This window comes from Naegleria lovaniensis (assembly GCF_003324165.1).
Source record: "Naegleria lovaniensis strain ATCC 30569 chromosome Unknown tig044, whole genome shotgun sequence".
In the NCBI taxonomy this organism is placed as follows: Eukaryota; Heterolobosea; class Eutetramitea; order Acrasida; family Naegleriidae; genus Naegleria; species Naegleria lovaniensis.
In genome coordinates this window covers 59,451-86,524 of record NW_025407866.1, presented here as the reverse complement: position 1 = coordinate 86,524, position 27,074 = coordinate 59,451, and the positions used below count along the sequence as shown (strand labels likewise).

At 36.3% G+C, this 27,074-nt stretch overlaps 12 protein-coding genes across 12 annotated transcripts; 8 read left to right on the top strand and 4 right to left on the bottom strand.

Moving 5' to 3' along the window:
- Window positions 1-59: 59 nt before the first annotated feature.
- Window positions 60-1,127, bottom strand: C9374_010604 (uncharacterized protein; the record flags this gene model as incomplete). Its single annotated transcript, XM_044686167.1, has 1 exon — window positions 60-1,127. One exon carries the CDS (start codon window positions 1,125-1,127, stop codon window positions 60-62), a length of 1,068 nt encoding a protein of 355 aa, XP_044543759.1.
- Window positions 1,128-1,918: 791 nt separating this feature from the next.
- On the top strand, window positions 1,919-3,283 carry C9374_010603 (uncharacterized protein; the record flags this gene model as incomplete). The annotated part of the gene is made up of 1 exon (XM_044686166.1): window positions 1,919-3,283. The coding sequence occupies one exon, from the start codon at window positions 1,919-1,921 to the stop codon at window positions 3,281-3,283; it is 1,365 nt and encodes a 454-aa protein (XP_044543758.1).
- A 38-nt stretch (window positions 3,284-3,321) lies between these two features.
- C9374_010602 (uncharacterized protein) lies at window positions 3,322-10,200 on the bottom strand (the record flags this gene model as incomplete). Its single annotated transcript, XM_044686165.1, has 1 exon — window positions 3,322-10,200. The coding sequence occupies one exon, from the start codon at window positions 10,198-10,200 to the stop codon at window positions 3,322-3,324; it is 6,879 nt and encodes a 2,292-aa protein (XP_044543757.1).
- A 133-nt stretch (window positions 10,201-10,333) lies between these two features.
- On the bottom strand, window positions 10,334-12,576 carry C9374_010601 (uncharacterized protein; the record flags this gene model as incomplete). The annotated part of the gene is made up of 2 exons (XM_044686164.1): window positions 10,334-11,821; window positions 11,914-12,576. 2 exons carry the CDS (start codon window positions 12,574-12,576, stop codon window positions 10,334-10,336), a joined length of 2,151 nt encoding a protein of 716 aa, XP_044543756.1.
- A 592-nt stretch (window positions 12,577-13,168) lies between these two features.
- C9374_010600 (uncharacterized protein) lies at window positions 13,169-15,553 on the top strand (the record flags this gene model as incomplete). The annotated part of the gene is made up of 3 exons (XM_044686163.1): window positions 13,169-14,450; window positions 14,577-15,068; window positions 15,252-15,553. 3 exons carry the CDS (start codon window positions 13,169-13,171, stop codon window positions 15,551-15,553), a joined length of 2,076 nt encoding a protein of 691 aa, XP_044543755.1.
- A 1,386-nt stretch (window positions 15,554-16,939) lies between these two features.
- C9374_010599 (uncharacterized protein) lies at window positions 16,940-17,281 on the bottom strand (the record flags this gene model as incomplete). Its single annotated transcript, XM_044686160.1, has 1 exon — window positions 16,940-17,281. One exon carries the CDS (start codon window positions 17,279-17,281, stop codon window positions 16,940-16,942), a length of 342 nt encoding a protein of 113 aa, XP_044543754.1.
- A 458-nt stretch (window positions 17,282-17,739) lies between these two features.
- Window positions 17,740-18,219, top strand: C9374_010598 (uncharacterized protein; the record flags this gene model as incomplete). The annotated part of the gene is made up of 1 exon (XM_044686159.1): window positions 17,740-18,219. The coding sequence occupies one exon, from the start codon at window positions 17,740-17,742 to the stop codon at window positions 18,217-18,219; it is 480 nt and encodes a 159-aa protein (XP_044543753.1).
- A 459-nt stretch (window positions 18,220-18,678) lies between these two features.
- On the top strand, window positions 18,679-19,194 carry C9374_010597 (uncharacterized protein; the record flags this gene model as incomplete). The annotated part of the gene is made up of 1 exon (XM_044686158.1): window positions 18,679-19,194. The coding sequence occupies one exon, from the start codon at window positions 18,679-18,681 to the stop codon at window positions 19,192-19,194; it is 516 nt and encodes a 171-aa protein (XP_044543752.1).
- A 2,082-nt stretch (window positions 19,195-21,276) lies between these two features.
- Window positions 21,277-21,744, top strand: C9374_010596 (uncharacterized protein; the record flags this gene model as incomplete). Its single annotated transcript, XM_044686157.1, has 1 exon — window positions 21,277-21,744. One exon carries the CDS (start codon window positions 21,277-21,279, stop codon window positions 21,742-21,744), a length of 468 nt encoding a protein of 155 aa, XP_044543751.1.
- A 362-nt stretch (window positions 21,745-22,106) lies between these two features.
- C9374_010595 (uncharacterized protein) lies at window positions 22,107-23,390 on the top strand (the record flags this gene model as incomplete). Its single annotated transcript, XM_044686156.1, has 1 exon — window positions 22,107-23,390. One exon carries the CDS (start codon window positions 22,107-22,109, stop codon window positions 23,388-23,390), a length of 1,284 nt encoding a protein of 427 aa, XP_044543750.1.
- Window positions 23,391-23,546: 156 nt separating this feature from the next.
- Window positions 23,547-25,933, top strand: C9374_010594 (uncharacterized protein; the record flags this gene model as incomplete). Its single annotated transcript, XM_044686155.1, has 3 exons — window positions 23,547-23,578; window positions 23,620-25,177; window positions 25,289-25,933. 3 exons carry the CDS (start codon window positions 23,547-23,549, stop codon window positions 25,931-25,933), a joined length of 2,235 nt encoding a protein of 744 aa, XP_044543749.1.
- A 169-nt stretch (window positions 25,934-26,102) lies between these two features.
- Window positions 26,103-26,984, top strand: C9374_010593 (uncharacterized protein; the record flags this gene model as incomplete). Its single annotated transcript, XM_044686154.1, has 1 exon — window positions 26,103-26,984. The coding sequence occupies one exon, from the start codon at window positions 26,103-26,105 to the stop codon at window positions 26,982-26,984; it is 882 nt and encodes a 293-aa protein (XP_044543748.1).
- Window positions 26,985-27,074: the final 90 nt, after the last annotated feature.

Here is a 27,074-nt window from a genome sequence, read left to right as displayed (position 1 = left end):
TTACTAGCGAACTCTCAATAATTGTTGAAGTATCGTGAAAATTTATGAAGTTCGATTGCTCACATATTCAAACATTTCTTTTCTTCGGAAGATCCGCCTGAAGGTGGATCAGTGTCACTGCTCGACAACTGTAAACTACTGACATTACCATCCCAAGGCAACACAGTTACCATATGTTTGCCATTCACTAACGATACAATCGGTCGACAGATACCCTTTGTACTTTCGTTTGATTCAAAACGGTGAATTGTGCCATTTGCTAAATACACATGGAAATCCACGTGACCTCTTCGGTAATTGCACTTAATCCCAATTAAATGTCCCTCTTGGTTGACATTTGAGAGATCATATGAAGTGTATGATTGCTTGACAATGGCATTGGATTTGACGCAATAACCAAAACTCAACCATGTGGTCAATGGTTCTGGTGTTCCTTGAATATCGTTGAAATTTACACCTACAAGAATTGTCCAACTGTTGGAAGAAGATCGATCAAATTGTGTTAACAAAATGGACCAACAATACGTTTGTTGTGGTTTCAGTTGATTATTCACAAAATAGGATCTCCAAAACCCATTGTAAGTCGCCATTACCGAGTGATTTAAATGTCTACAAACATTAGGGGCATTGTCTGAGCCGCCGTTGCTCACAATATTACAAAACATATATTTCTTAAATAACAAGTATTGAATTTTCATGGTGGATGCTCTGGTGTCCTCTTTTTGTTGCCCTTCTGAGGTCATGGTCTTTTTCCAAGCTCTCATCAACGGCTCAAGATCATTTCCTCCGTCGTTTAAACAATTATTGGAATCCAAACGAGTAAACATGTTGTGTCTGAATTGATAATATCCATGCAGAAAATTATCTGCAATACGTTGTTCTTGTCCTTTGAAATGATCGAGATATTCCTCTTCTTTGAGAGTTTTATCAAATTGTTGATCTAGGAATTTCAATTTTTCTTCCCAAATGTTGGGGTTATTGACGAGTTTGTTGTACAATAATTTACATGATGATCCGAAAGAGATCCATGAAGCATCGTCGAGATGGGCCACAACAACCTCATACAGAAGAACATTAAAATCAAGATCTAACAAGTGAGTGGTACAAGTGCTGTTCAATAACGCCATTTTTTCGTTTTTTCTTCTTCTATTAATAACTATACCAAAATTATCTTAACTTTAAGGTCTTTCCTCACACGTTTTGTACGCTTAATGTTGAAGATTACACTGGTACCCCTTGAATTTGGCCTCTTTTTCTCATGTTGTTAACCAAGGTGATTAGTCAATGACATTTTCATTTGAAATGCATTTCGTTGTCATTTTCCAGAACTTTGGTGCTAAAAATGCAAAAAGAAGTCCTTGGCTGCAAAAATAACGAAAAATATTTTTGAGGATGAGTAGCAACAACACTAACGATACATCTTCCTCGTCGGAAGATGATGATTTTCATCAATTATTGATTCGGCGCTTCTTCATTGTTCCTTCTTTTGAAATTTATGGAGGTTTTTCTGGATGTTATGATTATGGACCTCCAACTTGCTCCATCAAGAATAATATTCTGCAATTATGGAGACAACATTTTATTAGAGATGAGGAAAATGTACACGAAATGGATGGTTCAAGTCTGACCATGGAATGTGTGTTATCAGCCAATGGACACCTCCAACAACATTCCGATTGGATGGCACAAGAATTTGATTTTCCGTGCCATTCATCTCAACAGCATCCATACTCAGCAAGAAACAACTACGTTTCGAGAGTGGATCGAATTCTAGAGAATTTTATTGAAACTGAAGAAAATTCGTTCATCTTTGGCTGGAAGTGGTGATGAAGAGTTTTGGAATGAATTTATAAAAAAGTATCGTGTGAAAAATCCAGCAACAGGAAAATACTTGCACAATATTCATTTCTACAATTTAATGTTCCCAATTTCCATACATAACAAAGGATCTACCAATCAAAAGGTCAAGAATTACCTTCGTAAAGATTTGAAACAAAATATTTATTGCAATTTCAATCGCTTGTTGCAGGTCAATAGAAACAAGCTACCATTTGCTGCAGCACAGATAGGACAAGTGTTTCGAAATGAAATTTATCCAAAAAGTGTGTTAAGGGTGAGAGAATTCACAAGTACCGAAATTATATGCTTTTTCAACCCAAATAGAGACATGCATCCTCGAATGGATCAAGTAAAGCATGTCATGGTGCCATTGTTGACACGAGAAAATCAAACCATGAGTTTGCCACCTATGGATTTTTCCATTGAAGATGTATTGAATCAACAATTTGTCAACAGCCCCATTCAAGCATATTATATTGCAAAAGTGAAATTGTTTATGGATCTGTGTGGTGTATTACCTAATGCCATTCGATTTCGGCAACACCTATCACACGAAATGTCTTTTTCAACCACGGATCATTGGAGCTGTGAATTGAAAAGCTCTTTGGGATGGATTGAGGTTGTTGATATTGTTAACAATTATTGTTACGATCTTAAATGCCATTCCTCTCAGTCGAGGCATGTATTGGTGGCATTTGAAACATTCGACCAGCCATTGACGTCAGAAAATATTGTGATGGAAGTTGAACACGAAAAGCTTGGAAAAATATTGAGAAAGAACAAACGTGTGGTTCTTAACTTTCTGGAAACACTGACGAATAACAAAAAGCTGGAACTTCAACAAGAATTAGAGAGTAATGGAAAATTTTCAATCTATATCCCACAACTCGATCGACAAGTAGAGCTTTCGAGTGATTTCATTTCGTTCCAAAAAAGAATAACGAAAATATATGGGTACAAATACGAACCGTGTGCTGTTGAGACGACTTTTCATATCGGTCGATTGATCTATAGCCTACTTGAACAGTGTTTCTGGGTACGAAAAGGAAATTACTTACATGAAAAGATGTCACAAAAATATGTATTGTCACTCCCAACAATAATTGCTCCCTACATGGTCGTATTGATTTCACAAATTTCCAATCGTGCATCTTCGTTCGAAGGTATGAGCAAAACTTTAACACAATTATTCACAAGAAATGGTATTACCTTTCGTGTGGACAATTCTGCCAATCAAACCATTGGTAAGAAATATTCACGAGCTGATGAAATTGGTGTTCCATTTGCTGTCACTATTGACAATCAAAGCGTCGAGTGCAACACCGTTACAATTAGGGAGCGTGACTCGTGCGACCAAGTAAGGCTTCCACTTGATGAGCTTGTTCCTACATTACTGGATCTCATACACGGCAACAAATCATGGGAAGAAGTGTCACTCAAATAAAATTGAATGAAGATTTTACAAAAAGATTTATTTGCACTTTATTGTGTTTGAATCTTGCACAAGAATTTAGCACTCGTGTCCAAACCTAAATAACAATCGGGAACTACACGAATTTCCAATTCCTTATCGTTCTCAGTAATTGGAAGATAAATTTCTGTAGGATTGATTTTCTTATTGGCTCTCACTCTCTTCATGGCTAACAGTTCTTGATTGGTTGGATTTGAAACAATGAGCCAAAATCCTTCATCTTTCTGCTTGGTATACATGGGAGTATAAGCTTGCTCTTTTGATTTGCTTATTCTTTCAATAATAATGTTCACTTCAATCTTGTGCTCTTCTTCGTCATGCAATACTTGATCCACACGAACAGTTAAATATGGAAATTCATCAATGATTTTCATAATGTTGCTCACTAAACTATTCTTCTTTGTATACTTGGAAAGCAATTGCTGTAAAGAATTTTCTCCATTCTTTGAAGAGTATCGAATGGAGAGTAATTGTTTCAATTCAGTAATATTTTCCTTAATTCCTAATAATTCGACAAGTTGATAAATTTCATCATTCGTGTTAGTGTTTTCACGTGGACATGGCAAGTTACTAAATAATTGGAATAAAGTTGAGTCTTTCTCCCATCTCGCTTGCATAATCATTTGTAAAATATGCATCATATTTAAAGACGCTTGTAAATAACCTTTCTCAGCACAAATGTCAATATATGCTTGTGCAATACGAATAGTTGAGTCTAGTACAGTTCTAGTATCGGTAATATAATCTACAATTGGTAATTTGACTCGTTCGAAGTGAGCTTGCAACAACAAGTAACATTTCACATGAGGAGATTCATAATCATATAAATAACTTCCTAATGGCACCACCTCGCTCAATTCCTTGTTTAACTTGTCTTCATTATGTCGAACTGGAATTTCAGCAAACTCTTTGGCTTCACAAAGCAGTTCCAATAGATAATTGATGTTAGAATCAGGTCTAATAAGTCTGTTGAAATGAGATGCAGTTCTATATGATAGATAATAGTAACTGGCAATAATACCTGTAGCAGTAGGTTCTAAATAAATTCCCTTTCTCTTTTGTTTTTCTTTTTCAGACTTTTCCTTCTCTGCTGTCATGGTACCAAAGGTATTTCCAGACTCAGTAGCCATAACTTGTAAAAGTTTCTTCTTATCCATAGATAAATCTGTGGCCTTCACAAGTCCAGCAAATTCCAAGTCGTCAATAATTTCAGAAATCTTATTCGATAACCACTTATTAAGACCTTCATAAGATAAATCTTCAATACCGTAATAAAAAGGATTTTGAACTAAACGACGGAACATAAATGTCCATGTTAAATAATCCAAACAATCTTGTTTTGTCTTGATGGTACCTGATACAATTTCAGCATTAATGTGATCATGTAATTGAGTGTGTAAGCTTGATTCGATTGGGAATGGCTCATAGAGGAATCTCTTGTAAAAATTCTTTTTCACATCATGAACCATGATAAATACTCTTCCTTCTTCGTCAAATCCAGGACGACCAGAACGACCTGCCATTTGCAACACATCAACAAGTGGATAATCCTCATATCGCTTAGTTTTTGGATCAAAGTATTCAGTTCCCTTAATAATGACAAAGTAGGCTGGCAAATTGACACCCCAAGCCAATGTTGCGGTAGCAATGAGAACCTGAATTTTACCATTCAAAAACAATTCTTCAACAAGTTTCTTATCTGATGGAGTTAAACCAGCATGGTGAATTCCAATACCATACGTTAAAAATTGTTTGAGATTAGTGTCACGAGCTAACTCACAAACCTGAATCAGCTCATCATTATTCATGTTCAAAAATCTTTGAGGATTTTCATCAACAGTACAATATGCAATTAAATCCATAGCTGTTAATCTGGTTTGTCTTCTTGATGATACGAAAATAAGACATGGCTTGTTATTGGAATGTCTCAAAATAGCTTGATATGCTGGCTTATTCATAGAGTTCATTCGAGGACAATAATTCTTTCCACTAAATCCAGAAATACTGATTTGTAATGGAACAGGTCGAACTGAACTTCTAAAGTTGAATAGACCTCTTTGAGTGACACCTAACCAATCAGCCAAATCAGTAGCATTGGCCATATTGGTGCTGAGACCCATCATACGAATTGGTGTTTGAGTATTCCAAGAAATGTATCTCATACGTGATGTAATAACTTCAAGAATTGCACCTCTCTCACTTCCAAGTAAATGAATTTCATCCATGACAATGAGTCCAACATCTCTAACATAGGATCTATTTTGCCAATTTCTGGAAATACCATCCCATTTCTCAGGTGTGGTAATGACAATATCAGCTTGCTTCAATAACTTGACATCAGGAGTGAAATCACCTGTCAATTCAACCATTCTTTTTCCAAGTTTTTGAACAAATTTCTTTTCCCATTCAGTCAATCGTTCTCTTACAAGGGCTTTCAATGGGGCAATATAAATAACTTTAGATTGAGGTTTCAAAGTAAACAATCTCATCATACACAATTCTGCAATTGAGGTCTTTCCTGAACCAGTTGGAGCACCCACCAAAATATTTTCATCAGAATGGTAAGCCATGTGGAAGATTTGTGTTTGAACAGGATTGAAATACTTAATTCCCTTATCTGTAAAGAGTTTTTCATAATTTGGATTATTGAGAGCAGTTACTGGAAGTGGATCAAGTGGCAATAATGGTGTACTTGGAGCAAAACCTTCGGGTAAAATAATATCCTTAATGTTAATCGTTAATTGAGCTTCAGCACTAATCCACTTATCTGAAACTGCACGAATAATGAAATATAGTGGTCGTGGATCTTCTTTAAATGGAACAACAAAGTTCAAAGTGAAACATGGGTCATCCTCTTCACCTTTAGATTCTTTCATCATCTTTTCATGTTCTGATTGTTTCAATAGGAAATATTCAGAGTGATAAATATATTCTGAATTTTCATCTTCAACCCAAATCCACCATGGTTCAGTTTCTCCATGAAGTTTTTTGTCCCATGTAAAGTTTGGTCTGATTTTAACTTGGAATCGCAAAACTGATCTTGTGATTGGTTGAACGTTTGCTTCCAAATCAAGATTAGGGAATTTATCAATTGCTTCCATAACCACTCTTCCCATTCCTTTAACATTGATAACTTGATCAAGCTCTGATTCTTCATATTCCACCAATCTAGAAAGTGTTAATTTCTTACTTTCAAGTTTTTGAATAGTGTAAGATGGTAATTTTGGTATTTGTCTTAAAGGATGTTCGAAAACCCATTGTCTTCTATCGATACATTTTGTCAGAGTTAAAAGTTTGTCCATCAATGATGACCATCGTTCCTTGACAGCAATTTCAAAGAGAGCTCTAACAATTCTTCCTACACTTTGTACAATGAAAGCGCAATCTGATATCAAGGAAGAGTTTTTGATCTTTACATGTGAAATGTAACTTTGTATCATGACGTTGACCTTTCCAGTATAATCGTTCAATCCTTTAACTTGAACAGGAGAGTTTGTACATAATTCTTGTAACTCTTCGCTTTCATCCTCTCTAACTTTGATATTTTTGAATTCACGAGCGCTTGCAACAATTTGTAACACATCAGATTCAGATAAATTAGCATGTAACTTTTCGTTATAGAGTTGAATTGTTTCATAGTGGATGTAATAATGAGAAGCAATACGTCCAAGATCGGTTGCTGAAACAACTCCTGTTTTTTCATCATAGATAATCATTTTGCTGTCTTGAAGAACCTTACAAGCTTTTTCAATAAGTGTTCTTCTTGTACCAGTTAAAGTAGGATCAAGTTGAACTTCTTCAAATGTAAGTCCATAGTTCATTGGATTTTGTCTCATTCTTAAAAATAGATAGGTGTAATTCAACCATAGAGAACCTTCTCTCACATTGGATACGGTACCTAAAACAATTTCTGCACACAAATGATTTGCTAAATCTTGGGTCATTTGTGATTCAATTGGTAAATTACGTTTGAGTAAGTTCAAATATCGTGGTAATTGGTCATAACTAGTGATGATTACACCTTCACCTTCAACATCAAATTGAGGTCTACCAGCACGACCGAAAATTTGCATAATATCTAACATTCCAAGTTCAGTCATTTGACCTTTTTCTGCATTATAGACTTCTGTTCCTTTGATAATACAGCAATAGGAAGGTAAGTTTACACCCCAAGCAAGTGTTGATGTACAACAGAGAACTCTAATAACACCTTCAGCAAATAATTTTTCAACAAGGTTTCTGTCAGATCTTACTAAACCAGCATGGTGAATACCAAGCCCTTTTGGAACTAAATCTTTCAATTCTCTATTATGACATTTCTCCAAGGCTTTGGTTACCCATTTCTTTGTATGTTCATTTTCAGGAACTCCTTGAGTGAAAAACTCTAAAGTACCTTCTTGCATTGCTAAATCTAGTAATGCTTTTGCGGTAGTTGAAGTTTCTTTTCTTGAATGTACAAATACCATTACTTGTTTTTGTTTCTTCAAATTCTTAAGAGCTCTATTATAAGCAATATTGTTATATTCTTGACTTCTTTGAATTGGATTTCTTAAACTAACACCAATAAAACTCTGTTCAAGAGGTACAGGTCTATAAGATCCATCAAAGAAATGTAATCCTGAATGAGGGTTCACTCTCAAGAAGTGAGCAACGTCCATATAATTTGGTAATGTAGCAGAAAGACCAACTAATCTAATTAATGATTGAGTAGTTTCCATTTGTCGTAATGTTCTTGCAACAATGGATTCAATGACTGGACCTCTATCTTCATTCAGTAGATGAACTTCGTCAATGATGATTAATCGAGTGAGTTGAATGAGTGCCTGATCAGTAGCTTTTCTTGTAGTCACATCCCATTTCTCGGGAGTTGTGACAATCATTTGAGTTTGTTGAACCTCTTGCTTTGTAAGTTGCATATCTCCAGTCATTTCTTTTACAACAATACCTAACGGAGCAAGTCTCTTTGAAAAGTTTTCGACCATTTCAGCTGCTAAAGCTTTCATAGGAGCAATATAAATAATTTTAAATTCTTCACGTCTTATTTTTCCACCTCTGAAATGTTGTCCAATCTCTCTCAATACTGTTAACATAGCAACGTTTGTTTTACCACATCCTGTTGGTGCACAAATTAGTAAATTTTCTGAGGTTTTGTAAGCTGAGTAGAAAACATCAGATTGAACACGGTTAAGATGAGTGTATCCCTTAAATGCAAGTTGTGCCCAGTCCTCAAAAACTGAAATAGGTACCAAAGGTTGAGTATCTTGACGTGGTTTTGGAGCTGGAAAAACGTGTTCTTCATAGGTTTGTTGTCTAATGACACGTTCTTGTGTTTCCTTGTCAGCTTCATTCTTGTCTTCTGGAATGACATCTCTTCCTAATTTCAAAACTCTTGCTTCTCCTTCTCCTTCCTTCAAAACTGTACGATCCTTTTCTTTTTTGAATTTTTGATATAGTTCTTTCAATTCAAGTTGTTCGTTCAAATTAACACCGCCACCAGAAAGATTGATTTTTTTTTGATGTTTTCTTCCAAGTTTTTTACCTGCTTTTCTCAAACCCTTTTTAGCTTCTTTGAATTTTGAAGTGGTCATCTTGATATGAGAGAAAGAGTTGATACCTTCAACGGCATTTTCTTCCATTTGTCGTTTGTAAAAATCTTTCAAAAGCTCTGACTTGTGTTCCATAATAATTGACATTAACTCGAAAGCGTTTTCTCCAAGAATGTCAAACAGTCGTGATTGAAGTTCAACATCGCTTTGGCCCTTCTTTTGCAACAATTCCATAACAGCATTTTCAATTCCTGCTGTTTTACAAACTTTTTTGCATTCTTTTTCAAGCCATTCCATGCTGAACATGGATGTTGGTTCTTCCTCTTCTTCTTCGTTTTCGTCATAAATATCTTCATCTTCTTGAGAAATATGTGAAAATAAATTTGTTTGATCCAACACATTCTCAAGTTGACTCTTAGAGAATACCACAAGAGGTCTAAATTGGTGATATAAATGTGCGGAGTGCTCAGCATCATCCATAGATCCGAATTCTACATTCTCATCAATATCAATGCCGTTGTCATCATTCTCACTTTCAGATGTAACAAAATGAGTGTTGGTATTCTTCGATTCACCAGTTCCAATGAGTACCTTTTCTATTTTGGAGTATCTTCGTTCTTCCTCTTCATGTAGTCCAGGTTTTGCAAATCTGTCAATCCAATCAACGACTTTTTCTAAATATTGGATAACCTTGATAACATTTTCTTCTTTTACAGTTTGAACAAGTTTTTGAATTTTAGGATCTAATGTCAAACCAATACCCATGTTCTGTAAATCTTTAAAGACACTTTTAACACTCAAATTGTTCTTAAACTTTCTTTTGGCAATATAGAGTTGTTTGGCGATCAAACAAGCAAGCTGTCCTTTCGATAAGCCACTTGCAACTCCATATTTGTTGGATGACACTTGATCCAAGCGCAAATTCTCTTCGATCGCTGTCAAAAAGTGGTCCAACAAATTTCTTCCGTTCTGTTCTTCAATTCTTTTATCAAAATTCGCGTTCACTTTACGTGAAGGTTGAGAGAAGGAAATTTTTGGTTTGATGAAACTATCCCAAGTTAATCCAAATTTTACCAAATCATCTTCAGCGTTCTTCTTTCTCTTGTTTTCAATCGCTGGAAATAATTCATAATATGATTTTGTCTCATCAAACAATTGCAAAGAATTATTACCAATAGTCTTTTCACGCAACACATTTGATAATCGTGGTGGAGATATTAGCAGGTCCATTGATGTCGTAGATGATGATGAATCGTTTCCTTCTCCCGAAAGAAAAGAAAGACTTCTTGATCCTATTGCTCTCGGAAGCAACTTTTCGAAAATATCAGCAGACGAAGAGGACATTTTTTTTTGAATTCTTTTTTGTTTTTCAAAATCGAGTTTGAGTTGTTAATCAAGTTTGATTTGTTGATTCAACTGCGAGTTTGAATATTGAACCGTAGAATGTTTACTGAGAATGTTTCTTTCTAACAAACGATCATCCAAAGATAGCGTATCCAATTTCACCCCCAACAATAGCCACCACTGCACCAGCAATTACAATAATTGGAGGAGAAAAATCGAAAAAGTTCAGCAAAAAGCAAAACATGGTACAGGCAGCAAGGTATTGATTCATTCCAACATTGTCAATCCACATATCAATGGCGTTTGAAATGACGTATCCAATACAAACAGCGTTCACACCCACCAGTGACATTTTGATAATATTGTTTTCTCTAATTTTTCTCCAGAGAGGAAGAAAGCCTGTCATTGTCAGATAACCTGGCAAATGGAAGAAAATTCCTGATAACAATCCTAGTAATGGTGGTAATATGAAGAATAGAGCAGTTCTATGGGTGTTTGGAGTAATAGGTATAGTACTACCGTTGACACTATAAAAATCTGTATCGAATGTCATTACGCTTGTCACGTTACTAGCAATCAATGTTGAATTCGATGTTGAATTAAGAGCAGTAGGAAACGAGGAAAATTTAACACCAATAGCTGCTCCAAAATATGCAGCAACATTATACTTTGGACCAGGTAAAGCATTGGACAGAGCAAATCCATTCATAAATTGTTCTTTTGTCATCCATTGTCGTTGTAACATTTCTGGCATCAATAAAGGTATTCCACCCACTCCACCTCCAAATATAAACGTTCCCATCCTATAGAAGAATGATAAAACTAAAATACTTTCCTTGAAAATGTCAGCACCAGTAGGAGAAGAATGGGGTCTTTTGTATTTTGCAAAAATTGCAGAACACACCAATAGGACCACGAACAACATGATAAATATGGCTAACATGGTAAACCCAAGCCATAATGGAGAATGTGTTCGAACTTGCTTGCTCATGACATCTCTTACTTGCTCCTGTTCTGCTTCAACTTCAGCATCATTCACAGTAACTTCTTCTGTGCTCACTGAAGGTTTTGGTTTAACAAAACTTTGTAAAAGTATCCAAACAAATTTCAGTTTTTGTTTGATGGTCATTTCTTCATCCTCAAATGTTGCAGCTCCAACTGCTTGCTCTTTGATATGATAATCTTGAATTCTCTTTTCAATAATAGCTTCAATTTTCAAATAAATGCAACTCAGAGCCGCACCCAAACCAATAAGAGCAGGTAATAGCCACGTAGTCCTATAAATCATGGTTGTAATAGCAATAGATCCTGCCAAAACATAAGGAAAAACTTTGCTCTTCATTTTGGTTAACATTCCAGCCATTCTCCAAGCCGATGATACTGCAAAAGCAATACCTGAAGTTGCCAAACCAAATTGTAAATTTGCAAGCCAACGAGGCGAGTTCTCATCAATATTGACATCGGCCATAAGCCATCCAAACAACAAACACCCCAAAAAACCAGGACCACAAAAAAGAATATTCGATAAAAATCCACTCCAAAAACCAAATCTGAGCATGGCGATAGAAAATACAACTTGGCTAATGATGGGTCCAGGCAAACTTTGACTTAGAGCATAAATCTATGTTAAAGTGAGTGATTATTTTTGAACACACAAGAATCCAATATATATATATTCCAACAAGAATTTTGTAATGCACTACAAAAACATACCTCCATAAATTCATTTTCTGTCAGCCACTTTTTTTGGTCGACAAACATTTTCTGTACCACAGCAATACCACCTACAAAGGTTGTGCAACCTAAAGGTAAAAAGATCTTGAATGTTTCCTTCAGCATGGTACACCAAGTAATCTTTTTACGTAGCTCTCGTTTTCGTTGCTGTTCTTCTCGTAGTTGCTTGAACAATTGTTCATGCTCTCCTTCTTCAACCAGCGACTCACTCTCGAATGCACTTTCGGAAGGAGCTGAATGATTGTTACGAAAATAGTGTTGTCTTGGAGTGAAATCATCGTTTAAATCCTTCAATTCAATTTCTTCCTCTTCATGATGGTGTTCATCATTACTCAACTGAGGATTGAATCGGTTGTTTGATGAGAGTGGTGGTACAACAATGACTGGTTGATTATGGTTGGTAATAGTATTGCTACTACTATTTTCATCAGTGTTTGCGTTTTGAAAATGTACATGTTGTGGTGATGATGAAGAAGTGATAATGTTCGAAGATGAGCATTTCCTTCCAAAGGTAAAGCCAATACTTGCTTCGTCTGAAGTAATGTTGGTGGTGTTGTTGTCATGATTGTCGTTTGGATCCGAAGAGGCTACATCATCTCGAAAGCCTTCTTGTTGTTTGTCGTATATATTAGGACGATGCATCAAGCAATTGTTGTTGTGTTGTTCTTTTCTGTTGTTGTTGGTGGTGGGTTGGGTTTTGAAATCAATTATTTGCCCTTTGTATTTGAAGTAGAAGAATTGACTTTAATAATAGCGTGCATCATGGTGTCCATTATCGTCCGAGTGGAGCGATCCGAATAAATTTTGAGACCATTATTCGTGCACGTGTCATCAACGGACTCCAATTCATTGGTAATATTCTAATGTATGTTTCACATTCTAACTTAGAAGATTGGAATTAGAAGATGAGGTGGTGGTTAATATATGGTAAATTATAAAAGGAGATTCCATGATGATCGGATAAAACGTATTTGTTAAGAGTACGTGTGAAGATACCTTCGCTCCGAGAGAGAGAAAAATCAACAAATAAAATTTCCACTATTGATGCCATGTCTAAATGAACGCATTGGATGACAACGGCTTTGAATAAATTATTAGGATTTGTCAAGGTAGTGAATGTCATGAATAGAATGACAAATGTATCGTTCATTTGGTTGATTGTGTCATTTTTTGAAGTGTGATGATGACAGACCTTCACACTCATCATCATAACATCACAACAACAAACTAAAAAATGCAAGCAAGAATCACTGATCTCACTCGTGAAGAAGAGAAAATCATTTACAACTCCAGCATGTATGTGGCATCTATGGATCCACTCTACCGAAGCATAGATACTCTTTTACGTGAGAGCGGTGTGGATGATCCAAATCAATTACCTCCTCATCTCAAACAACAATATGATGGAATTAAATATAGTTTACAAATGATGGAAGATCAGTTATATTCTATTGGAACACTGGTCTCTTCAATTTCCATTCAAGTTTATAAATCACCAGAAGTTGGAATAGAGCTTCGGACTCTGTTTGGAGTGTTGATCCGACATTTATATGAATTGGGAATCTACAAAACAACGTTCCTTTCCATGTTCATTCAATTGTCATTTGGTACACGCTCTAAAACAGATTATTTAATGGAATTATTACATGATGAAAGAGTGTATCAGTATATGAAATCAGAAATTGAGGGCAGTGTTGAAAATCATGTTCTTCTTGCTCCAATAATGCCTGTTGTTGCAAAAAACGATTGGAATTTGTTTGTTGAGAAGTATGAACCTCTTTATTTTCTTTTAAATGCTCCTTCTGGAAATGCGTATTCCTATGCATCTCAAGTTTATGAGGCTGCTTCAAAACATCCAAAAAGTATTCTACCGTATTTGAAGGAAGCGATCAATGGACTGGTCGTCACGGCTGAAAAAGAAAAATCAGAATCGAAAGAACAACATATTTTGAATAGTGTTTTCAATTTGGTGAATAGCAATCCTGAAGCTCTTTTCAATAGTCCAGATTCCTCTGATCTACTTGACAAGCTCAACAAGATAGCTCCAATCATTTTTGATACAAACAAACCTGTAATGACTGAAATATTTTCTATTGGTGAAAAATTGAAAGAATCAAACGAAGCTGATTTGAGTTTCGAGGATGGAGAATATCTTCTCATGGTTGAGTACAATGGAAAGAAGAAAAAAATTAAGGAGAAAAGCAATCATACTCTGGCCTCCTTGTTGCAGGTTGTCTTTGAAAAGTATCAAATTGAAGAAGATTGTTCCAATTTAAATAATCTCTATGACAAGGGTTATATCGTTGAATATTTTGAAAACGGTATTAATGATTGGATTGAATTTGAGTGGATTGAAGATATTCCAAAAACACCTTCTGTTGCAAAAATTCGTATCACGAAAGAAAAAGTTGAAAATGAACAAATGGAACAAATCGTTGAGAGAAATACCAACATTCAGTTAGTGAACGAAAAGTATCAAATTTTAAAGAGACTTGGAAAGGGTGGTTTTGGTACAGGTATGTTTTTTGATGACATTTGACGAAATTATACATGTTGTCGTCATTTGTATGTTGATATGATCTTGCCAACGACGTGATTGAAAACCTATCATGTTTAAAATTCACAATATTCCAATTATTTAGTATACCTTGCAAACAATTTCTCTGACGTGATACCAACCTTGGCCGCTCTCAAGTACATTGAAATTGACAGCGTGATCAACTTTAACCGTTCAATGAGAGAAGGCATCCAAATGCTTCAGCTTGACCATCCAAATATTGCAAAAATCTTTGACGTATTCGAAGTTCAAAGCAGTGATATTGGTCTAATGGGTGTCGAAACTAAACGTTATTTATGTTTTGCCATGCCATACTATAGCCATGGTGATCTTTATGATTTGGTCAAGAACGCACCACATATCTTGACACCAATAATGATACGATCAATCATGAAGCAATTGATGGAATCACTCGCGTATCTTCATGACGAAATGAGTATTGTTCATCGTGACATCAAACCACAAAATGTTTTGATTGATTCCATCAATATTGCAGCAAAAACATTGAAACCAATTTTATCAGACTTTGGTTTGGCCAAGACTCTCCTCAAGACAGAGACACAAATTGCTGGTACAGGTATGTTTATATGTATTTTTGTTATGTCATTTACACAATTTTCTGAATATCGAAAATTTTTGACCTCATCATCTTTTTGAACGCGTTATCATCATCGTTGGCCATTATAAATCTACTCTTGTTGCGATGACTATTTCAACAAAATTTGAATATTTGCGTAATTAACTGGAAACATGTTTACAGCTTCCTACATGTCTCCGGAAATGACTACCCGAAAGGGATATGATTTAAAGACCGATGTTTGGTCAATGGGAGTGATGTTTTATCAACTCGTTTCCGTGGGAGACTTTGTAACCGATGTTAAGGGTAAAATCCTAGAGAACGACGTGAATTATTTGAGGTCTCAAATTAATAGAGCTTGGAGCTCAGGTTCTGATGCAGATATTGAAACCATCTCAGTCCTCACGGGTCTCACATTTGATATGCTGAAGATAGATCCTGATGAACGTTTGTCCTCCAATGAAATATTGCAGAGATTGCAATAACCCATCCATTACTATGAAGAAGAATATTTTCGAATTAATATAAAGCTATTTATTAAAGATGACTTTTAGATTGGCACCACCTAGCTCCGAGCATGTTAAGCCATCTTGCTTGCGTTGTATAATGTTCCTTTACTTGGACTCACTCTTTCCACAACAACCGTCCTTCTTGCAGCAGCATTTGGCAAGCTTGCAGACCAAAAGGGTAGCAGCAACACCAGCAACGAAACCATAAGCGAATGAAGTATTACTTTGAGACATTTTTTTGTTGTAGATTTGTATTATGAAGAGGTACAAATATAGTCAAAAAGATTGCCATTCATGAACCTAAGCCATACAATTTACAATGGAGGGGGTTGACTCTAGCTAAAGTTTGTTGGTGTTTATTAATATGGTTGAGTCTCGCCCTAATTTCGTAAAGAATTGCATATGTCAAGCTCTCTAATGGTTGACGAGAGGAATTTCACTGTGATCATAGAGGTCTTTACAGTGCTCATTTATCCTGGAACGGATTTTTGAGATCGGTTCTCCTTAATGAAATTGAATGAGGCCATTGGAATTGGGAGGGATCATTTATAATTATTCAAACGTCCCAAATGAAACGGTGTAGATTCAAAAGTTCCCAAATTTTTATTTTGAGCATCCCAAAAGTTATATAGTATCATCTTGTTCTTCCTCTTTGTCCTCCAGTACATCTCAGAGTATACGCATGGACTGCGATGTTTTGATTTCTGCGTAACGTTCCTTCAACGTATCAATCCTTCAAGAGAATGTTGGTACGTATTATTTGGTTGTTTTACTTCAAAAAATTTACAACAATCTTCATGAGGGTCCGACAAATCCGCAGCCAAAGCCCACCGGATCAGATTCAATCAAGGATTTTGCAATAAAAACTTTCATTTTAATGAATTCGTGTATTCGACAACTGCTTTTCCATCCACAACTCTGCATCATGTAACTGATCTTCCTCCACCAGGTGGTTTGGTTGTTCGTCGATTTCTAGTAAAGAGCAACGACCTGATCTGATGGTGTTTTGCTTTACTATAACACAACTCGTTCCAACTTTCGGTGGAAAAGCGGAGGATCGATGGCGATTGTACCATCAAAGCAGTTGGGCCTATCAAAAAACATTGTGTGACGGGTCATTATTTTTTGTTTCCCAATGTTCTAAAAATAATTTTGTTTCAACAATCTATTTTTAACAACAATACAATTGAAGGTGGGTATTAATAAAAAGCATAACTAGTACCCATAATGGTGAACTACAAACTTCGATGTTGGGCCTTTAGCCTTATGGTCTTTTCAAATGCCATTCATACACACGCACAACATTTCCATTATAGCTTCCCTATAGAACAAAGATCAGAGATTGCAACGAAATTATTTTTATTACAAGAAGATGATTCGTTGCTCAACGTAACAATAACCTTCTTCATCTGGGTCTGATCGTAGTGTCTTCATGCCATGTGTTAGTTGGTAAATGATTCGATTGTATTCTCTCCGTTCATCACTCTCTTCCTCCTCACTGTCTGCTTGTTCATCATCACTCTCTTCATTGTCAGTTTCGTCCTCTTCTTCATCGCTTTCCATCTCATCTTCACTGTATGTTTCTTCTTCATCACTTTCCATCTCCTCTTCACTCTCTGTTTCTTCTTCATCACTTTCCATCTCGCTTGCGTCTGTCACTTCGATGGGCTTTTTGGTTGACCACCACGCAACACCAGGTATCATTTTTTTTTATAACTTTTGGTTCCGAGACCACTGAAACACTCGTATGCACAGAGAGTTTGGCTAGTGGGGGAGACGCTACCAGCAAATGTGGTGGACCATGAAATTATTCTCTTTGTGAACATTAATGATAGAGATGAATTGTTCCGAGTATGAAGTTTCAAGTTCCTATCTTCAGTCCTGAAGAGCAAAAAGAATGTATTGAGTTGTGGACGCAACCATTGTTCTCACACCACGAAGAGGAAGGACCTCATTTAGTAAGTGGGAAAGCCCTTCAAGTGGATAAAGGCTTGTAAGCTTTTAGAAAGGTTCCTTTCTTTCATTTTCAACCATCTAAAAAATTACCTCCAACACCATCTTGAGACCAACAGCAATTGACACAACCGCTGCGAGTATACACAACAAGCACAAAACAACAACAACAACAACGATCTTCAATATCATCCAGCATCATCGCTCTTATGCCTCCTTCTATTAAAAAACCTCGCACCTCTCCAAGAAAACAGGTCCGACCTTTCAAAAAGTGTCCTCATTGTGCTCTGTTGAATCGTACCAAATGCAAACATCGTCGCTCGATTGAAAAATATTTTGGAACTGATTTTCAATTTCCAAATAAACAGGGTTTGTTCATGGATGCCGTTCTCAAATTTAAGAGGGAGAGAATCGTTGAAATTGCCATCAAGGCTGATAATTATATTATAAACTTTTTTAAACAAGTTGCTACTTCTTTCAAAGGATTAAAAGATTATTCCTTCCTTGAGGAGTGGTTTATAAGAAGATTAGAAGAAGAAATATATTCATTGTCAATTGAAAAGGAAGTGATTGATCTCACCACTGAAGACGATGCCAAAGAATCGATCGAAGAGCCCTTTGATGAAGATGGTGAAACAGTCCCCGAACCAACCATCGAGTATCAACAAGAGTTCCTTCAATCCCAATGAAAAATAAAGAACATGAGTCAAAGACATGGATATAAACTATGCCATATATTGTTGTAAATTCCAATCCTGGGTTTTACGGTGGCTGAAGATTGGAATAAATATCTACCAAAGGATAACCCAAAGAATAGATTAGGCTCGCACTGATTGTGACATTGATATTTGTATAAATTAAATAAGGAAGGAAATGATCGCTATGGTCTTTACTCCTCTTCTTTGATTCAAACTGTTAAAAAAAAATAAGGCGGAGCAAAATTTTTTGATCGACATATGATTACCATGGACCTTTTTTACCAGTACATGGTCCATTTTAGCAGGGTTTTTAGAAAAGAATCCATCTGCTTTCTTGAGCCTATTTTTAATGCACATTAGTCTTCATATCAAAGGAAGTGCTTTGATCAACACACAATAAAAAAACCAATACACAACTTAAAGCTTTTGAATTCAGTCTCGCGAGACACCATGCCAAAAGAATCCACCTACAAAAAATGTCCAGTGTGCATGTTTTCTCAAAGAAAGTGTCGCCACCGCAAAGAATTAGAGAACATGTTCGGTCCTGACTATAGATTTCCAAAAGAACAACAAAGATTTAAAGAAAAAGTTTTAAAGATTTTTAGAAATAATCCCAGACAACAAAAGATCTTTGTGGAGCAAGTTATTAGACCCATGTCTTCAGGATGTATTAGTGGATTTATCAAAACCGCTCAAGAGGAATATGAGAGAGCGGACGATTTTCAATTCTTGATTGACGAGTTTAATCAAAAACTCGTGCGAGATGTTTATTCGTGTTTGGAAGATGCTTGCGACGATCAAGACATTGATGATTTGGCAGATACGGAAGAGGAAGACAACACAAATGAAATCTTGAATCCAGATACGACTCCCTCTTCAAATCACGGTTCAAGTGGTCTTCCAACACGTTTTGTCTTTTACGATGTTGATCATCAGAATGAAATGTATTATTTTGAAGAAATTTGAATAGAAGAATGATAAAAATAAACGTGTAAAATAACTTGCGCAAGTGATCATGAATTTTTCAAAACCACATCATCCGCAAGCGACGTCAACAACTTCAAATTTATATATGATCCGGAGTGACTTGTTTCTCTTATCCTCTTTGCATCGGTGGTCTGTTACAGAACTTGGGCTCCATACTTCGGTCTCTATGATTCAGATGATACACCTTGTCCGCATTGGATGGTGGTTTGTAACAAGTTGATTACACCTATGAAAACTTTTATAAGCTGCACCAGTGCAAGTAATGAAGATCATTCATTCCAACAACAATAGATACTTGTTCGTGTTGGGTTCTTTCAACAAAGATGGTTCTGTGTTATGCAATGGTTTGGCCATCTACTACATTGAAAAGGCTACTTGGTCTCGTCATGTATATAGATTACGATGGATGATACTGGTACGTAATCGGATCCAACGGTTAGTGTCATTGGAAATGGATTGAAACCATCAGAAAATCTGAAAGTTTTTTTTTCAAATTATTTTGCACTGTATGGCGTACATCAAAACTGACACAGAGGATCGTACTGAAAGATGCTGTTGTGTATGTATCATCACGCCAGACACAGTCACAGACTAACTGACCAACCGACCGTTGTACCCGAACGACCTCCGTTCCATCATGTGACTGTCAATCGGTAGGAGACCATCTTCGGTCCATTCAATATTAAACTGGCTTCTTGTCTAGTTACAGTCCTGCATCAATGAATGGTATCAAGAAAGGAATAAACAGGATTTAGAAGCCCAATTAGAAACACCACATGCTGATCAAAAAGTTATTCTCAATCGTATTGTTAATATGATGGATATAATTCCCCTGATGCTTCTTGCATCATCATCAACATACTAGACCACTGCAACAATTGTTCTTGGTTGATTGTCCAGTATTGAAAACAGGTGACTAGTTTCAACGTTACACTAGAGGACAACAATGATCTCTGCATTGTTTGCATTTAAACAACCTCTCAAAAACATAAAGGAGGGTGTTTGATGACTGGAGGTCATGTTTGAACTACGTACTCTCACAAACACATCCATATGATCTTCGTTCCGTCCCTTTAGTGATGAAAGGGCCGTCGAGTTTTCAGTATTAACAACTCTCGTTGATCATCAAACAATTCCATACTTGGAGAGCTGTTTCCGTGGCAACGACCAGACCAGGTTCCGTTGAAACTCCACAATCTCATGGAAATGTTTCAAAGCATTTGGGATGGACCTATCCCCACCAGCCAAAATTAGGGATATTTCAGGTTATTTGGGACGAGTTTATTTCTCCGACACCTACTTGTTTGTTTGGTCTGAACCGTTCTCAAAAAGCCCTCAGCAAACCAAATGTACAGTTGTATCGGTCGCTGCGGTAAACGTTGAAACCAAAGAAAATGTTCGAATACCTTACCTTTGCAAAGCTCACAACGGAACCTGGTCTGGTCCTTTCCACGGAAACAGCTCTCCGGATTGATACGGTGATGGAACATGATGCAGAAATCAAAACATGGGAAGCCCATGCGTTCTGGATCAATTTTCCATATCTAAGCGTAGTAACGTTGGAAGGAAAAAAGGACAATACTGATTCGACACAAAGAAATGGTAGTACATACTCACATACTCACATACTCTCACTCATCGAAACGTTGTTGAGGACGAAGATGAAGAACAAGATGTTACTAAATAACTTTTGGGATGTTCTTAATATAAATTTGGGATTGAGATAGAAAACTTGTGAAACAACACAGTTTCGTTTGGGATGTTAAATGAAGTTATCATTGTAAATGTCCCTCCCAATTCCAATGGCCTCATTCGATTTCATTAAGGAGAACCGATCTCAAAAATCCGTTCCAGGTTTATTGAGCACAGTATCTCCCTCTTGGCCCTTGTTAATATATAAAGATTGGCCATACCTATTCTCATTAACGAACACTAAATGTGCCGAACTCAGAAGAATCATGAAGAGCAAAAAATTTCGAACTCGAGTCTAAAGACTTTTTCTCCAAGGAAAATCCTCATTTATAATAGAAAAACAAACGTCAAAAAAAATAAAGAGAGGAAATGCAAGCACCTACTACCTCGTCCCGTCACTGTACCTATCGACCTTGTCCCTTTTGTATACGTCTCAACGTTAGGTGTATATATCGAATGAATTCTGAAATCATGTATTCTCAGTTTATGGACATCTATGATGATCTCGAATTTTCCATTACACAAGAAATCACAAATACTGTTGATCTTACCGATGAAGAAGTTATCGTCGATCTGACCGAAGAAGAAGAAGAAGTTATCATTGATCTGACCGAAGAAGAGTCAGATGTATCTTCATCTACCAGTCATGATGCTGTCCGTCTTGTACAACATCTTGATCGTTCTGAATTTATGTATGTTGATGATGATGATGACCACCGGGAGGGTCTTGAAATGAATAATTGTGAAAATAGTATTCAAATCACGTCGCAATGGGTGAATTCATTCTTGCAGGTGGGAACATCCGATTTCGACCTTGTTAGGTATTTGTCGAATTAACTATAATGTAAATATATAAATGTATTTCAACTATTTATTTTTACAAGTTCTGATCCTAGATACGTCTTCTTGTTGCATCCTATCATTCTTGGTAGAACCCAACTGTTCCATTCAGCTCGATGATTGTCGATATGACTGATAGGGTTTAAACCTTGTATTGGCCCATATGGCTGTCCCAGCGAAGACGATAAGCTTCACAAACCCTTCACGAACATAACACTTCATCATTATCAGAAAACACCCTTGTTTTTCGAAATTGCACAAAAACGATGGTCAACTTCATCACCTGTTTCAACAAAAAAATATTTCTTCATCAAGAGCCTTTTGTTTTCAGAGCGATCATTTCACGTGTTTCTCTGAAAATGTCTTCCGATAAAGCCTCATCGAGTGTAATGAACTCGACCAATTCCAATAGACAAGAAATGTTGAGAAAGAAGTTTTGTAAAGACTATAACTTGCCAATCTCTATCACTACAAGCCCATATTTTGAATATTATTTGGATTTGTATGATGATTATTTGGGATGTAGAAGACAGTGGAATACCATGTTACAGATTGTAGATCAACAATTCCGATCATCGGAAGGATTGTTTTCTTTGGTCGTTAATGACAGCGTGTATCGTATTTTAAATATCATTGAAAACTCTGACATTTATGTGAATTATTTCAATTCTTCCAAAGTGAAACCAGAAGAAATTTGGGTTACAAATTATTTGAAATACTACCCAAATGCCAATGTTTCTGCCAATAATTTAGAACCATTTTTCCCAAACTTGACCAACGTGCAACAGGAAGTTTATACTGGTAATTATGATGGATTCTCATTTGTCTCTGTAGATATGACAAGTGCCAATTTTAATATTATGAGATTTGTTGACCCTGAATTGACTTTGAATTGTAAGACATACAAGGAATTGATTCGTTTTGGATTGAAATCAAAATTGGAAGACCCAAACAACAACTATCAGACAATGCACAAGTTGGATGTTGATAGTTTGCTGAAGGATGTGCAAAATGATGATAGCCCATTCTTTAAATATGTGACCGATGCTAAATACTTGAGACAAGTTGTTTTTGGAAAGTTGTCTCCAAAGCGACAACAAGTCATTCAAAAATGTGTCATGAGAAGTTTAATCAAATTATTGCTCGAAAAAGCTGATCAATGCGACAACCCTATCGTCAAAAAGTATCTCACCACTGATCGATTTGGATCTTGTACTGCCGACGAAATTGTCATTAGAGTTTCTGACACTAAGAGAGACAACATTGCTGAACAACTTTCCAAACAAGATCAACTTTTACACACCAATATTCTCATGAAGTTTATCAGAGACACTATCGACAGTGAACCTTACTTGCAACAAGTTACTTTCCGTGTTGAAGGTTTTACTCTCCAACAAATTAAGAGCTCAAAATTGGGAGACAAAGCCGTTGGTTATGTTAAAGAATATATCAACGATCAAATGCTTGGAGAAAAGAGTCATAGTGAACATAGAGGATTGCTCAATGTGGAATTTAAGGGAGTCACCAATTATTTATTCCCTCAAGTTTTCAAACATTACTTTGGAAAAGAAATTCAAGTTAATGATCGAAAATTCTTACTTGATGGTCAATTCATTGCTACTCTCGATGAACCTATTTTCTAAATGGAATATAAATCAACCCGAATTTCGTTGTACTCAATTTTAGATTTGAACGTAGTTGAACGTAGAGCGTCTTGTTGTTGTTTGACCTTTTTGATGATTCATTTCTGAAACTGAACCATATGCTTCGTTAATCTCAAAACAAAAAATAGAATCGAAATGCCATTATCAAAACAGCAACGAAAGAAGAAGTTTCAGCAAGAACAACACGACCATGGTGACATTGTGGAAGAACAATCCAACATGAACTAACGATCAATGACGACGATCATGATGAACACGAAAATGGTGACGACGACTTTGATGACTTGGATCAAAGAGCATCGTCCTCATCCGTTTCAAATCACACACAACGTATTTTATATAACCGTGTTGAGGTTGAAAAGGAACTTGCCATCAAAAAACAATATGGGCAAAACAAAGCAGGAACTTCATTATTTTCACTCTCATCATATGATGGTAATAATTTCATTTCCGATCATCAAGATTTTGAAATCGAACAAGAAAATGACTCTGATCGGGAATTGAAAATTCAATCTCCAAAAACTTGTCCTTCATCCAACGAGTCATTACTGGCAATTTCAGATCGATTAATGGGCTCTATTTGGGGACATGTCTATGGTGACGTTGTGGGTTGTCCTATTGAGGGTTGGAAGAGTGGAGAAATTCGAAAATTCTATGGAAATAAGGATTTACAACTATTCGATTTTTCACAAATTATTACCAAAGGATATCCAAGTAAGGAATTGATGGCATCCAAAGATTTTAAACAATTAGAAAAAAAGAGACAAGTATCTTCAAAGAAAGAACGAAAAGAATCTGCCACTGAATTATTCTTACGTCATATTCGTCCTGTTGGAATTCACAGTGACGACACTCAGCAAGGTCTCGCACTCATGAACGCAATCATTGAATTTGTCTTGGAAAATTATCAAGATGAACCGACTTCTTCAAAATTATTACCTATTAAGGTTGAATTTGTGGAATTTTGGGCCAAATGGTTAATGGCTGGTTTCAGTGAAGGTAATTGTGAAATAGTTCGTCCTTCTTCTGGAGATTCGGACGAGAGTCACACACCAATTCTATTAGCAAAGAATGCAAGAGCCTTCAGACAATTTGGTTCCAACACTTCGCGGGCTTTGAAAAAATTAACACTTCAAAAATGTAGCGCCTATGACAGTGGTTCGAACACATTTGGAATTGGAGGAATGATGAGATGTGCTATTGCGCCAATTTGTTTTGCATTGAAAGATTATCTAATCAAAATGGATTTATTTGGAGAATCCAAAGAATTTTTAAAATGTCAGCAAAATGAAGAACAGGATGATATTTATGAGAAATCAAAATCAAACGAAAACAGAAAACAATCCAAACATGCCTCTTCTTCTAGTCAGACTATTGGAGATGATGATCCAATTTTGAAAGCGCTTTCCTATTTCTCGTATTCTCAATGTCTTACCACACATTCGACGATTGAAAGTGCTACAGTCACATTTGCATCCAATGTCATTGCTTATAAATTCATAGAATGTGGAAATAATGAGGAAACGATTGACTGGTTATTGGATCATTTGCCACGAATTTTAGCAAGACATGAAACGTATTGGTTTGAAATGAGTTTTTGTCCTTCCTTGAAAAGAAATCAAGAGAAATCTGCCAATCAAATGTTTACATTGTATGATCCATTGAACCATTCGATTCATACCGTGTCATCTATTTTAATGGAATTATTTGATTATATGAAAGATCACAAAGAGGATGATTCATTGTTGAAAGATCTTCGTGAAAAGGTAAGCCCTAGTTACTGGAAATTCAATTCCTTTAATCAGTGTTGACAAATTCATTGTCGATTACATCTATAATGACTGAACTCTGTTGCTTGTACATTGTGGAATTGACAGATTTCTGAAAACGCTAAAAAAGCAAAACAGAAGCCTATGAAAGCTTGTGTCAATCAAGGATTTTGTTTATTGGGAGGAATTCACTCGATTGTCATTGCTCTTCTTCCTGAACGAACATCTATTATTTTGAATGCACATCCATCCAAAGCACTCATGCAATCGAAAAACACTCGTTGTAACATTCCATTTCCTGAGCTATTACTATATTCGGTAATTACCAATGGATATGACACTGATACGGTTGGTGCCATTAGTGGTTACATGCTGGGTGCAAGATTTGGTGTATCGTCATGGATCCTCCATAAATCATGCATTGTGGATTTTGAACGTATTGAAAAGTATGGAGAGAAAATTGTGAAATTTTGGATGGACAGGAACCATCCAACAATGAAAGAAATAACTACAACTTCCCCATATTCCAGTATCGTTGAAGCAAAACTGAACAGTATTCAACTGATTGAAAGCATGGAAGAATATTTGAATCAAGAACGATTACTTTCAGTTTATTGTTCCATTCAAAGACATCAAATTATGGATACCTATGTACCCATGTATCGTCCAAACACCACGCAAACCAGTGGTCACGACGAGGAAATGGTCCTTAGTAAGAGAACGGATTATCACTCCTTGTTGAATTTACAGTAAAATGCAAATGATCTTTGGGTGTAGGTAATACCAAACGAAGCGGGGACGGAGTAACCTTTCTCCGCATTTTCTCCACGGAATCCTTTCTGTTCAAAGAGAATAGGCGATTTTCAAACCACTTTCAACCGTGTTTCTCATTTGTAATTGATTCATCACACACAAACAAAAAATGCAACCAACAACACCACAACAACAAACACCTCGCATTCTCAATCATGATGAATTAAAATCCAAATGGGATGCCTTCTCTAAAATCTTTCAGCAAGTGATTGAACCTAGCACCAACATTACTGCTCAATCTCTCATTTCCTCTCTCGTATTAAATCAAAAGAAACACATTTTAGATATCGGATGTGGAGGAGGAGGTGGTTCCTATCTCATTGCTTCTCAAATGCCTTCCGATTGTGAGCTTACGAGTATGGATCTCTCTTCCGAGATGATCAAATTAACTCGGGATCGATGCCATCTTCTCACTCAAGCTCCTTTCTATCGAAAAATTAATTTTGTAGAAGGCTCTGCAGAGAAACTTCCTTTTGAAGATGAAACATTTGATGCCATCTTCTCCAATTATTGTTTGCATTTAGTTCCGAATCCAGATCAAATGCTGAAGGAAATACATCGAGTCTTGAAGAAGGGAGGAAAGGCTTGTTTGAGTGTTTGGGGTCGTCCCGAGAATTCTCCTTCGTTCACTGTCATGCAAAAAGCCATGATCGAATGTAAGAAGAGATTCAATGTTCAAGATGAAAGTAATGCAGTGGTGAGATCTCCTTTCCATTTGCATCAAAAAGATCCATTGCGTGAGAGAGTATTGAATTCTGGATTTTCCAAATGTTTGGCTTGGTATCAATTTCAACCTTTTCATTCATTTAGTGCTCGTGAATATGCCGAGTTGAATATTCTCACTCCTGATTTTAGAGCTCTTGTGGAAGGATCAGAAGAGAAGAGATTGGAAGTGTTGAGTGTGTTGGAAGGAATGGCCAATGAAACATTTGAAAAGAATGAACCTATTGGTAATGAGGTGTTGATTGTCTTGATGAGTAAGGATGAGTAATGTGATCACACCACATCAAGATGATAGAATTTCAAATGATGTGACATTGTCATGCTTCTTCTTGCAATTGATGTTGGATGAATAAAGTCG